Raw genomic sequence first — 13,502 nt, 5'->3', positions numbered from 1 at the left:
AGTCCTCCACGGGTCGGCGGAGGAGCTCCAGGGAGTTGCAGAGCTCGCTCCCGCGTGGGCCGGGCGCGGAAGGCGGGGGCCAAGAGCGGGCTGTCCGGGCCGGAGGAGCCAGGCCTCCGGGCGACGACGCTCTAGCACGCCCTCCTCTATGGTTTCCGAGCGGCCGCCCGAGCCTCGCGGTCCAGCCGCCAGGGGGCGCGCTGGCTGCCGCCGCGGATCTCCGAGCTACGCGGCCCGACTCGGTTCCGCCATATTGGATGCCGCAGCTGCTGCTGCCAGCGCTTCCTCCTCCGTCTTCGCCTTGCGCTGCTGGTTCCTGCCGCCCGAGCGGCGGGGAGGTGAAACAGGAGCCTGTCGGAGGGAGAGGACGAAGGGGGTGGGGAGTGTAAGGGACTGGGCTCCAGCCTGGAGGACTGAGACGGAGCGGGGCCGAGAAGATAAGGCGCCACGGCCCAGCCCCTCCCCCGCCGCTGCCGACCCGCCCAGGCAGCGCCTGTGTTCCCCAGCCCGGCGCCCCGCCCGCCCTAGCGGCCATGCCCGCGCCTCGCTGCCCCTGAGGGAGCCCTTCCCCGCCAGCGCTTGCCCTTCCACGCCCGACCCGGGGTCGCAGCGGCCTGCTCTTTCGCCGGCGCTCCATCTCGCAGCTGAGCTGCCGCCTGCGCCTCGCTCTCCCCACCCAGTGCAGTGGCCGCCTCCTCTTCCGCCGCCGGGCTCGGGGCCTCGCACCGACAACATGGAGGCTGTGAAAATCTTCAACAGCGAGGTTGGTATTGCAGCCTAATCTCCCCTTTTGCCCACTTTCCTCCCCAAAACCGGATCCAGGCTCGCAGGAGGAGGTTGGGCACAGGTCTGCAGGGCTTTTCTGGATGGGGCGAGTGGCGGCCTAGCTGTGTCCCTGGTGGGGGGAGGGGTGTCTCTTTGCCCCGGCGCCCCTCCCCCGAATCCGGGGGGGAGGGCGGTCCCAGGGCGGAGGGAGGTTCCGGTGTCTCCTGCGCCCTACTGAGTGGCTGCGGGGTTAGAGGAAAAGCCCCATTGGGCCCCTCCCCCTGAGGCCCCTCGCGGGTCTCTCGGGGTCAGTTCCTCCGAGGCCCGGCCCGCCCCGCCCACCTCTTTCGTGGGCCTGTGGGATTTGAACTGCACGCTGGACGTTCACTGCCCAGCCCTCCCCGAGGTCTTTAATGAGTCAGGCGCCGTTTGCGGGTGGTGCAGAAAGCTCTGAAGGGGTGCTGATCTGTGGTCACAGTGCACCTAGTGTGCATAATCGAGATACTGTTGGCTAGGTAACCTACCAACTAGGGACTTAGGCTAAGAGGGTGGTTGGTCGGGAAGCGAGGTAATTCAGTGATTTTCTATTCTTAGCCGACCCCCCTTCCCTGCCCCCCTCACCCCCCATCATCACGACAGAAAGACAAACGGGAAGAAGAGGTCTATGCTTGGAGAGGGAAGATGCTGGGGAAGGATTTCCCAAGGGCTCATTCACATGTCAAATCTAACACTACATTTCTAATCAGCAGGTGTCTAATTTTCACTGTTTAATTGAATTTAGTAGTTTGAAGGGAGCTAGGTTTTGATAAAGTATATTTTCAAATGTTAAAGCTCCGACTTAGACTTTAATGCAGACATTAAATAAACATAACAAGTGCATGCTTACACAACCAGAATTATCCTCAACCTGTATGCCTTAGAAAAAATTCTAATGTCATGTTAACGAAATTCGCACAAATTCTATGAACTTTCAATGCGGAGGTGCTAATAACCCTGTTGTATGGTATGATTAACAAAATCTTATTCACCTCTTAAAGTACCAGACATATCTTGATAATTTCAAGAGGACAAGACCTTTAAAAGTTGCTTTACAGTTTCGTTTCTTTCCTTTCATATTCTTCCTCCCTCCCCTCCCAAGAATTGGCATTTGGGAAGCACATTGGTGAGGAGGCTAAAAGTTAGATAATATTCCTGTGACTTGGACTCTATGTTAGAGCAGTGATACAGTTGTATGAAAACAAACATTTTTGTACTTTTAAAAAAAAATTACTCCTTTATAATTGCAGTAGACAGAATCTTTTCAATTTTATTTATAAATTTATAGTTGATAATTTGGGGTAAATTATAAAACCCGGTTCTACCCCCACAATATAGCGCTTAATATGTGGAATAGAAAGTGTTGAATGACACTGTGTCCTAATTTGTTAATAGTTTCACACCTGTGCCGGACCGCCCCTCCCCCCCATGTGGTCTTTTTATTTGCTACATAGAGTACTGCAGCATTAACAGTGTTTACGTTTTTATTATTAAAAAATCCTTGCTCTTCTGCAATCATTTGATTACCCCACCCCACCACTTTTTGAGGGGGTCTCTCTCCTGTTTGTCTAAAAGGTTCTTAATACCTAGCCTCTGTGAGGTGTTAAATAGGATCCCTTACGGAGTAGGTAAAAACAAGCACACTGGTTGGTCACAGGAGAGCACAGTGGGGCAGAAACGTTAGTTGGTTTTTCATTTTAGTATTGACATTAAGTATCAGAGGCCTAACATTTACATGCCACTTAACCTCTTATTTAATCTTTTCTACTACCGGAGTAGTATTTCCATCTTAATGTAGGTAGCATTCACCTCTCTCCCCCTATTTAAAATACGTTAAAACGTTATTTTAACTCCCTTGTTACTTAATATGGTCAAATTTCACCATGTTTGAAAGTAGGATTAGCTAGCCAGCAGGTTGAGGAAAGGAAATACATTTGAAGATTATAAGAATATGCTTAAATTTTTTTTTGTTTAAACACAAAATACATAATCTTGTTAGGTTTTTTCTGATTTTGAATAGTTTGTCTGAATGTCTAATGCTTGCTGATGTGAAAATTTTGTTGCAAGTAAGCATATACTGGGAAATAGTTTAGTAATAAGTATTTTCTATTGTGTAGCAAAATGCAAAAACAAAACAAATCTGAGTTACAGGATTAGAGAAAAAGATATTTTAGGTTTATTTATAATGAATTTGGTTTTTAAAAGCATTTATCCTTGGGCTGAGCCCTTTGGCACTTTTCTCTGCTACATTTAAACATTTTAGAAGCATTGAATTGTCAAGAAAACTCCGTTTGTTGTCCAGTCCCAGGGGGCAAGGCAACTGATCTGTACTTCTCTCCCTCCCCTCTCTCTGAAAAGCGTCAATGAGCATGCTATTAGGTGAGGATAAAAAAAAAATTAAAGAAATGCCATTTGCTTTATGAGGCACCAAAATTTAGTCCTAGGCATAATGATTAAGGTTTGTCAGTGAGGTATTTTGATATTTAAAATATGTAAATATGAAGCGTTTCGCTTTTATGGCTTGCTAATTCTCAGGTGTTTCAAGACTGCCCAGTTGGCTTGAGAGCAAGATCATGCCAGAAATCTTAGTTAAGAATACAGGTTTTTAGTCTGCAGATAGCACATGAGTTCTGAAAACCCCGCGACCTTCTGCAGGATGTGTATGAATTGTGATTGCCCTGCCCCTTCCCCGTGATTTCTCAAAGGGGTTCTGTGGCCTCCCCAGCCGTGACTTCAAAATCACTGTCAGAAAATCCTTCATGTGGGAAATTCTTCTAAATTATCATGAGTTAAATGAGATTGATGCTTAGGAATTGATATTTAGGTGCCTACCGTGCCAGTTGTGTGGGAAAACCTTAATTTCCACTGAAGTGTCATTGTGATGAAAGAGTTAATCCCACCATCACTATGTCAATTCTGGAGTGAAAGAGAGTTTGTCCAAATGGGAATGGAAGATTTTCGAAGGGTCATTTGGGGAATTGTTACCATTAGGAGACACTGTCGTTGTGGCTGCTTGGAGATGGTGGCCTTTTTTTCTTACTGTTTGGAGTTCTCACCTCAGTGAAAAGGGTCTCAGTGGTCCGCTTACATCTGCGGACTAGTTTGGGGCCACAGTTGATGACTGGATTGCAGCAGTTTTATGAGTTACACATTTATACTCTGTCCTGAAGGATGCTGGGGTAGTTTGTTACAGTAGAATTTTTGAAAAAAGGGAAGAGAGAATAGCAATGCTTTAGAAAATTGTAACTTAATTGGATGGGGCACTTTCATAACATAGGAGGAACTCCTAATATATTGAGAATTGCAGAATCTGCTCTGCATTGTTTATGCTTAGATAAGGTGAAGAATGTGGTGGTGGGTTTTCCTTATGTATTGGGTAGTGTTAATATTGACAGACTTCACAAAACAGCCCCAATACCATTGTCACACTTCAAAACCTGAATAACTCTTTAGCAATCAAATACCAGTCAGTGATCCTGTTTTTTTTGAGGTTCTTTGTCTAGCTAGTTGCATTGCCATGGTTGCCCCTCCCCCATGTCCGTTCCCGACCCTTTCCTTTTGCTGCTCCGAACAGGCCGGGCCACGTGGGAAGGGAGCAGATGTGTAGGTGTGAGATGTGTCAGGACAGTCGGTGCGATTTAGTTTTTGGATTTACCTTGGTTCATCATTCTAAGAGAATTCTGGTACCTTTTATCATTTTTAGGGTGCCTAAGTTGTTAGTGTTTTTGTCCTCAGGGTCATTTGGTTGGTCAGATAACTTAACTCTTTGAACTGCTGCAGGATGTGGACTTGCCAGAGTCATAACACAGTTCTGTCTTTTCTTACTCATCACAAGTGAGATCCCATCTTCGTTTTACTCCATTTCTAATTTTGTATCAAGAATGTTCATGTACTTAACTATAGGACTTTGTATATATTCTTTCCACCAATATCTTGGAGTAGACAATGGGCTGGTAGAAAACAGTGGGATGGTAGAAAACAGTGGGAAGGAAGTAAAAATGTGAAAAAAATTTTAATTTGTGCATTTTCCTTTTGCTTATAGTTCAGGAAAGGAAATTTATGTGAAGCAGCTATTAAACATTGCATTTTCTTTCATTTTCATCTACCAGGGAATCTTTCTCTTTTTTCTTTCCCATTTGAACTTTCCAGTGGGGGTTTTGGTTAATTATCCAATCAGGCCGCCTTTTCTGTTTCCACCGTGTGAAGATTCCTTGAAGATGTAACATACTAAGCATTACTAAGGAAGGAAGCCTTCACTCACCCCTCCCTGCCCCAGTGGTCTAGATCTGGGTTTCTATACCTCAGCGCTATTGATATTTTGGACTGGATAATTATTTGCTGCGAGGAAATTGTAGGGTCATTAATCAGCAACCCTGGCTTCTGCCCACTGTTATGACAACCAGAGATGTCTCAAGACATTACCAATGTCACTTGGAGGGCAGAATTGACCTTGGTTGAGAATCACTGATTTAGGTCTCCTGTCAGACCATCTTGAAGCATTCTGTTCTTTGCCTTCTACTAATTAGTACTACAGTTTTAAGTAATTAGTATTTGCCTTTCCCACCAGACCGGAAGTTCCATGACAGTGACCATATATTGTCTTTGCCCTGCATCTTCAGTACACAGCACGCTGTCCTAATACCTAGTGTGCACTGGACACAGATTTTTTGACCGAATGGGTAGGTGACATACTAGGCAGTTGAGTGACCCTGCACCAGTGTAGGCAACACTTCTGAACATTCGGTTTTCTCCTCTTAAATAAATGCCTGATTTGAGATTATTTTTAGATTTCCTGTTGGAAGATACTTAGATGAAATAGAAGATTAATTTTTGAAGGACTTACTGTGTATAAGCACTATTTTGAAGGTCATTTTATGGCACTGTAGGAGTATAGAGTGTTGGATGGGAAATTTTAAATTAACTCTGGTGTCTTTATAATTTTCACTTCTTGCTAAGGAGACTGCTCCATTGAACGTTTCAGTTAGATTAGAGCCATCCTAAGTTTTATGTTGTAATTATGCTTTTCACTTTATTGTTTTTCAGTTTAAAACAACATTTAGTAAAAGTTGTGTTTTTTAAACCAGTATTTAACAAATTTAGATTGGGCCCTGGCTGGTGTAGCTCAGTGGATTGAGCGCAGGCCTGTGAACCAACAAAGCACTGCCAGTTTGATTCCCAGTCAGCGAACGTGCCTGGGTTGCAGGCCATATTCCCAGTGTGGGGTTTGCTAGAGGCAACCGCACGTAGATGTTTCACTCCCTCTCTTTCTCCCTCCCTTCCCCATCTCTCTAAAGTAAATAAATAAATAAATAAATAAATAAATAAATAAATATCTTTTAAAAATTTAGATTGATAATTTTGAGAGTATATGACTTGAGAGTGTATAGTCTTAATCATTTAAGATGAAATATAAAAACTTTTTGACATGATTGAAATTTATGTGATATGTATAGCTTAACCATTTCTAGGTGCGCATTGAGTTTGTTACAGTAATTTTGATTGAAATTGAGGGGACATCCATATTGCCTGGTATCCGAATTAGTCATATTTTATGATCACTTGTTCTTTTTTTAGAAGTATAGTTGCTTTGAATTAGTGACTGCATTACTATTTGTACATGGAATTTCAGATATCTCTTTCTAGGGCCAGTTTTGCTGGTGTTGGACAGCTTCTATAACTCATCATGGTATGAGAGAATGTAGTCAACCTTGACCTTGAACACTGGCTGAGCTCCTAAGCTCTTTAAGTGAGCTCATTTATTCTGGTTTTGTTTTCTCAACATCTTTCTCTGCTCCTCTCTCTCAGGATTGCGCCTCTACTTCCTGCTTGTACAGACTGCTTTTCCAGCAGCATGGACACAAGAAGCATAGTAAGATGATTATGATCCGCGTAAGGCAGGCCATTTGGAAAATAATTAGGTTTAAACTGGTACTGGAATGATGTCTTGATTATATGGGTAGTATTTGGGACTCAGAATAAATAGAATATATTAGTAATCTCAAAGACAACATGCAGAGGATAATATGAATTTCTTCACCAAAAAATAGGTTAAGAGAAAAAGGTTATTTGCTTAATAGTGAGCATAAGTCATATATAGTCTGGTTGCACTTATTTGCATTCTGCTCCACATAATTTTACTGTATATTTTGTAAAAGAAATATAATACTAGCTATTTAATATGAGTAAATTGCAAACCCCTTAATTTGATGGTTGGAAGTAAAATATATCTTATATTTTGAGGAAGTTCTTCAAACTATAAGATGCAAATCATTGACATGCTGTAGGAATGGAGAAACAAAAATGACAGTCAAGTTTTTTATTTTAATTATAGAAGAGCAGATTTTGGTGGAGGTACTATTATGAGAAATAAGTGCTGATGAGATATGTTTCTGTAGCCTGTGACTTATCTGAATTGATGCTATCTTAAGTTACATTGTAAACATGATACATTTGCTCTATCTGATTTTGATTTTATGCATTTGTCTTTCTAATTCTGCTTTACAAGAGTTTCTGATAACACCATGTTTTAAACTCAGGGAAGGTTATGTAAATGTGTTATGGTATCTGTTACTATGGGTTAAGAAATATGTTATGAACTTTGACATTACTCTGTTTAGGCAGAATGGGGAATATAGATTGTTCATGTTTTTTAAAGACAGTATGGCTATTAAGTTAATGTGTGCCAAATCTGTCTTTTAAATAATTCTGCAACTTAACATACTTTATGTAGGTTGACTTGAAAGACCTGGGATTTCATTCGTTCATTCATTTGTTCATTCATTTAACCAGTACTTAACAAATACTAACCAAGTACCAGACATTCTTCTGTCTGCCGGGATAGTGATCAACAAGACAAATGAAAAGCTTTCCCTCTTGGAGCTTATGTTCTTATAGTCCTTTATGTGCAGAACTAGTGACTTGGGTTGATTCATTGCTAGAGATCACTTGTTCTGCCACACTTCTGTCCAGGCTCTGAGTTGCCTGGTCTGTTCTCAGCATTTTGCCTTATGAAGTTTGTATTGCTCATATGCTATTCAAAATAAAGATTGAGCAATAGGTTTATGTAAATACCACTATGATACGATGTTTTCATCAGTGGTCTAATATGTATTAAAATGCATTTGGTATTTTGGAATTATAACTTAAAATACGGCTGTTACCAGGGGTGTTTTGTCAATGAGATACTAGTCTCCACGTGCAAATGATTAAAAAGTACTTAAGCGGTGACCGAACCTTTATGCATTTAGAAGAATAAATTAATATTTTTTATTTTTAAAACAAACTTTTCCTTGGTTTAAGTGTACATGGAACAATTTGGTTTCTTTCACATTTTCTGAATTTGATTTGATTCCTCAGGGCTCATTTGAATAGCTTGTAAGTGAAGGATGAAACTGTTTGGAATGTGTATTTTACTGTGTATAACACGGGAAATGATATAAAGATCTTGTACTGGGTCACAGTTTCTAAAAGTTTGACCAGTGCAATACACCTGAAACTAATACAGTGTTGTCAGTTATATCTTAACTTTTAAAAAAATGTTTATCAAGTCCTAGTAAATGGCTTTCTTTAATTTAGTAATTTTTTAATGCTATACATTATTTTTTGGCAAAAATAAATACAGTTATTTGAATTTACTGAAATATTTGATGTTATAAGGCTAAAAAGAATGTTGGGAAAGTTAAAATTTTTACAAACCAGAAACATCTCATATAGCTAATGTCCAGTTTCTATAACAGCTGTTTGGTATACAAAAAAACTCAGGTACTTAAAAAAAAATTTGGTATAAAAAAAGTGTATTTTTGAAATACTTTTTCTTTCTCAAACATTGTTAAAAGTGAGCCACTGTAGTCCTGGCCAGTGTGGCCCAGCTGGTTGGAGCGTTGTTCCATATACCAAAAGGTTGGGGGTTCAATTCCTAGTCAGGGCATGTACCTAGGTTCTGGGTTTGATCCCCAGTTGGGGTGTGTGAGAAGCAACCAGTCCATGTTTCTTTCTCTTCCTTCCTCCCTCTCTAAGATCAATAGACTTATTTTAAAATTTTAAAGAAAGTTAGCCACTGTAAGAGCTTTATAATCTGTGCCTCTCCCCCAACCATCATTATATTTCACTGGCTCTTTAGGATAACCTTGTGAGAAAAGTAGGATGGGTGTGGTCCCCTTTTTACAAGTGAGGAAACTGGAGCCCATCGGTGCAGTTTTACTCAGGAGATGCAGCTTTGTGTGTCAGAGCTCAGACTAGAAGGACCTGGGGCTCAAACCCTGGTTGAGATGTTTTTCTTACCCTTCCTAGGGAAAGGAGAACCATCATTTGATTTTCCGCAGTTCCCTTTTACTAGCATAATGTCCAAATATAAGTTTTTTTCCACTTTTTAAATTTTATTTTACAACTTCTGATTTACAGAAAAATTAAAAGAATGATAAAGAATTTTTGTGTATACTTCATTTTGATCCCTTTACCTAATTATAACCAAGTTTTCTTTCTTACTCTTTCTCTGTACATACATATGAACACATGCAAGCTTTTTTGGGAACATTTTTAAGAGTAAGTTGCAGTTCTTAATACCATTTACCTCTAATAACTATTTTCTCAAGAGGACATTCTCATATAACCATACTACAATTATCAAAATCAGGAAATTAACACTGATACATTGCCATGGTTGCAGGCCTTACTCAGATTTCACTAATTGTACCAGTATTGTCCTTAACAAAGAGTAAGTCCTTCACTACATATTGTGCTCACTTGTCTCTTTAGTGTCCTTTAGTCTGAAGCACTTGGATATTACTGTGTCTGTGTTTTATGACCTTTGATTATATTTGATGACAGTGGGCCAGTTATTTTTAGGATTTTCTCAATATGGATTTGCCTGCTGTTGCATGATTAGGTTCCGGTTGTGCATGTTTGGCAAGGAGTGATTGTGTTCTCTGGAAGCACATGATGTCCATTTGTTTGTTAATGGGGTTGTTCATTTCTCTCCTGTGTGTTTTCTCCGTTGTAAAGTTAGGTTTTCCCCTTGGTGACAAGTATCTTAGGGGGAGATATTTTGGAACTATGCAGCTACCTTATTTCTCATCACACTTGCATCCAGTCATAGTTTTTGCCTGAATCAGTTGATTTTCCATTGTTTATGTATCAGTATTAGGTGGCGTTCTTTAAAAGCCTTTCTTTCTCCCCGTTTATTTATGTATGTATACATATTAATTAGTATGAACTTAATGGATTCTTTTTTATCCATTGGGGTTTTGATGCTTAGGTTGTCTCTCAGTTTTGAGCTGTCCGAGCTCATTCAAGCTGGCTCCTGTGCTTCCCCGTCCCCCCCCCCCCCATATGCTCATCATATTTTGAGTACCCTATTTCTTGTATCATAAGACATTCCCACTCCATTCCTGGAATCAGCCATTTCTCCAAGGAGCTCTTATAGTTTCTTTTTCTAGTAGATATCTATGAACAGATTGTGCTGGAAATTATATAAGTGTGTGACCATGCATATATGTATATATACAGATTTCCATGGTTTAAAAAAAAAATCTACTTACCTAAAAAGCCAGTGAGTTCATCCTGGTATTATCAATTCCATCCTAACACCAAAGGGGTCATTCTAGCCTTTCCTCTTTCCTAATCTGCAATTTCATCCTCTGAGAAAACTGGTTTCTGTTGTTCACAATATATTTACTTATTTTGATCAATCCTAAGATGCCCAAGAGTAGTTTCAGAGTTGCTAAACCTTATGGCTGTGAAAACAAACCTTTAACTGGAATTTAATATTTGTTTTATAGTTCATGTTTTGTTTAGACTTAAGGTATATAGTCAGAATATTGTGTTCAAACATTGCTTGATTAGTTTCCTTTTGTAAATGTAGTTCTATTCATTTAAAATATAATTAAGTTCATTTTTTTCTGTTTGTATTCCATTTTTTTCCTTTTTTGTCCATTTTTCTTATTTTTTTAGTATGCAAAATAGTCTTCAAATCAAATAAGCCAAAAATTCAGAAGTTTAGTTCTAGAGAAGGTCTTAGATTTGTTTCTTAGAGCACTCAGTTCCTAGATGGAAGGAAGTATGTATTCAAAAGTTTTTCTTCTCTTGTGAATGGGATGTTCATTTATAGGGGTCAGTAGACTTTTTCTGTGGAGGACCAGATGGTAAATATTTTACGTTTCATGGGCCACTTAAGGTTTATTTTTTTTTGCATATTCTTGTCTTTCACAAAACCATTTTGGCTTGGGGGCTTCCAAGAACAGGGCACAGACCATACTTTGCTGGCCCCTGTTACAGACTTTAAAACCTAAAACTTGATTTATAGCAGGCATGCTGTTTATAAATCAGAATTAAAATTGGGCTGGAAGGTACATTCCTTATAGGTTCTATTAGGCTTAGTTCAACATTTAAAAACAAATAAAACAGCTTAAAAGACTGCATTCGTGAAAATATTACACAAATATTTTGAGCGCGTAACCACCATGTGCAGACACTATTCTAGACTCTAGAAACTTAATGGTGTACAAAACCGATTTGAAAAGCATGTAAAAGAAATCTGGTGGCATTTACATTCAGTTTTTGTGGGTGTGTAATGCAAAGGAATGTTTTCTTATGTTTTTGTTCATTTAGTGATATCTACTAAAAGTGTTTTCATGCTAATTGCACAGTGAGCATTCTTTCTTAAAAACTTGAGAAAAATACAGCAATGGGAGAAAACTGGCTTATTGCTCCCCATCTCCTTTTTTTGTGAAGTGATTTTTATTTGAAAATGATTCATTGTCATGAAGTTTTCAGCGTGTAGCTACACTAACTCACTAAAAAGGAGGACAATTAAGTAAAACCTCATTAATGGGGACGAAGAATCCAGACTTAATTCAGTGATAAGTACCTGTGTACTATAGGATCTTTAAAAAGTACTCGAGTATATAACAGTAATTCAACTACCCTTTCCTTAAGGCTTTAATGAATAAATGAGAATGAGAATGATTTTTAATACTATCCATAGTTGAGGAACACTGTGAAAGTAGTTGCTTATGTAGTTTCTTGAAATAGGGAGAAAGAAACTCCTCATAATGTTAGTATTTGTTTACCTAATAAAAGCTCAAGAACTAGCTATGTGCAGGTTATGTATTTTGTTACTGTCCAAATATCAACACTGCCGGGAAAAAAACATCAAAATGAGTTTTACCATGTTCTGTTTGTTGCTGAAATGACTCTGAGTAGTTTTTAAGTGTTTAATAAATGAGTAAATGCCTTTTCATTTTTTTTGTTAAGCTTTATTGAGATGTAAATAATTGCTTTTGTAAGGATTATGACCACATTTGGCCCTTTTTTTCTTTTTTAATACTAAGAAAAGTGGTTTTCAGTGCAGTAGCAACTAGTGACTGGAAAGAATGCTAGAAAGTATTTGCTGGTGGTTTGAGTTTTATTATTTACGCATATTTGCCACCCATCAAGCACTGTATTCTGCAGAGTGGTTGGCAGCGTTAATTTGACGCCTGCCTCCTCTTTCTCAGACAGCTCACGTTCTCATAGGGCTGGGAATGGCAGTGGATTTCCACAGTTAGAGGAGGGTAATGTGATGAATATTACGATACAAAGAATGGTGATATTGCAATTGTGTACTGTGTATACACTCTTCTGTGTATATTGTGATGTGCTTAGTATGAGGGAGAAGACATTGCGTGAGGCAAAGAATGAGGATCATTTTCAAGGAAATATCAACTTTGGGGAGGGTACAGGATTGGCAGGAGTGATGGAGAATTAGTCAAGGGTTTTCTGGTGGAGGGCCTTTGTATACTATGTCCAAGACCTCATTTTTAATCAAAAGGGACTGGAGATTCTGAATGGTTTTACCTAAAAGCACAAGTTTTAAATTTGTGTTTTAGAAAGGTGATTAATATCTTTGTAGTAGCAAGGCAGGGCAGTGGAATGAGGGGTTGTGGGGAGAAGGAAGATGTAACTAGTAGAGAAGAGATGAGGGGCTCGATGAGAGTAATAATGGGGAGAAGAAGAGGGATAAATGCACGAGAAATTTAATAATAATAGAGAGGTGGGTATGAGGAAGAAGAAGGTGGTGTCCAGGCTTTGGCTAAGTGACCAGGTAGATAAAATGGTGTGGTACCAATCACTGAGATGGGCAAATCAGGAGGAGCAAAATATCTTTGAGGAGAAAGAGGGTTGGGTTGGGCGGGGGATAATTTTTCCCACATGGAGTAAAAGATCTTAAACATGGAAGAAGGGTTGAAATCACCCATATCTCATTCATCCAAAGACACTGTAGCTTTGTGCTTAAATATTTGGCATCTGTGGGGCACGGAGGAGGAGATACCCAGCTGGATATATGGGTCAGGCTGGAGATGAAGATGCAGAAGAGGCACAGTTGTCTGTGGGGCGATACAGAGGAAGGATACAAGAAAGCTTAGGGCAGAACCTTAGGGGTTGTTAAATGGTCTTCGGTTGCTTTTCTTTTTCTTCCCAGAATGCTTTGGCTCCTTTTTCCTATCATTGTATTTGTGTGGGCAGGGACATTCAGAAAGCAGCTCCATGGAGTGCTTAACTTGAAATTCTGCTTATATAGCCAGGTGTTCTTGTGTGCAGTTAAAATTTAAGTAGTAAGTCGAATGATCTATATTTATTTTTTATTTTTAACTTATTTTTATTGTTGACATTATTACACATGCTCCCATTTTCTCTCCCTTAAATTTTTTTTTTCCTGACGTGTG

At 39.7% G+C, this 13,502-nt stretch overlaps 1 protein-coding gene across 9 annotated transcripts in view; it reads left to right on the top strand.

Moving 5' to 3' along the window:
* The first annotated feature begins 671 nt into the window (after window positions 1-671).
* SCAF8 (SR-related CTD associated factor 8) overlaps window positions 672-13,502 on the top strand; it is a 181,915-nt gene continuing 169,084 nt past the window's right edge. For 8 of the 9 annotated variants that reach the window (XR_008392283.1, XR_008392282.1, XR_005079671.2 and 5 more), the window contains exon 1: window positions 679-763. Coding sequence is in view for 6 of the 9 variants with exons in the window: in XM_053668784.1 (XP_053524759.1) it covers window positions 734-763 (30 nt within the window). In the remaining 3 variants the exon portion in view is untranslated. Of the gene's footprint in view, window positions 764-6,606; window positions 6,671-13,502 lie in introns of all 9 variants that reach the window. The other variant, XM_037126129.2, reaches the window with a different exon arrangement.

This window comes from Artibeus jamaicensis, unplaced genomic scaffold, assembly GCF_021234435.1.
Source record: "Artibeus jamaicensis isolate MK-2021 breed Jamaican fruit bat unplaced genomic scaffold, CSHL_Jam_final contig_497, whole genome shotgun sequence".
Lineage (NCBI taxonomy): Eukaryota > Metazoa > Chordata > Mammalia > Chiroptera > Phyllostomidae > Artibeus > Artibeus jamaicensis.
The sequence above is the reverse complement of the archived record's forward strand: the minus strand, read 5'-3'. Positions and strand labels throughout refer to the sequence as shown.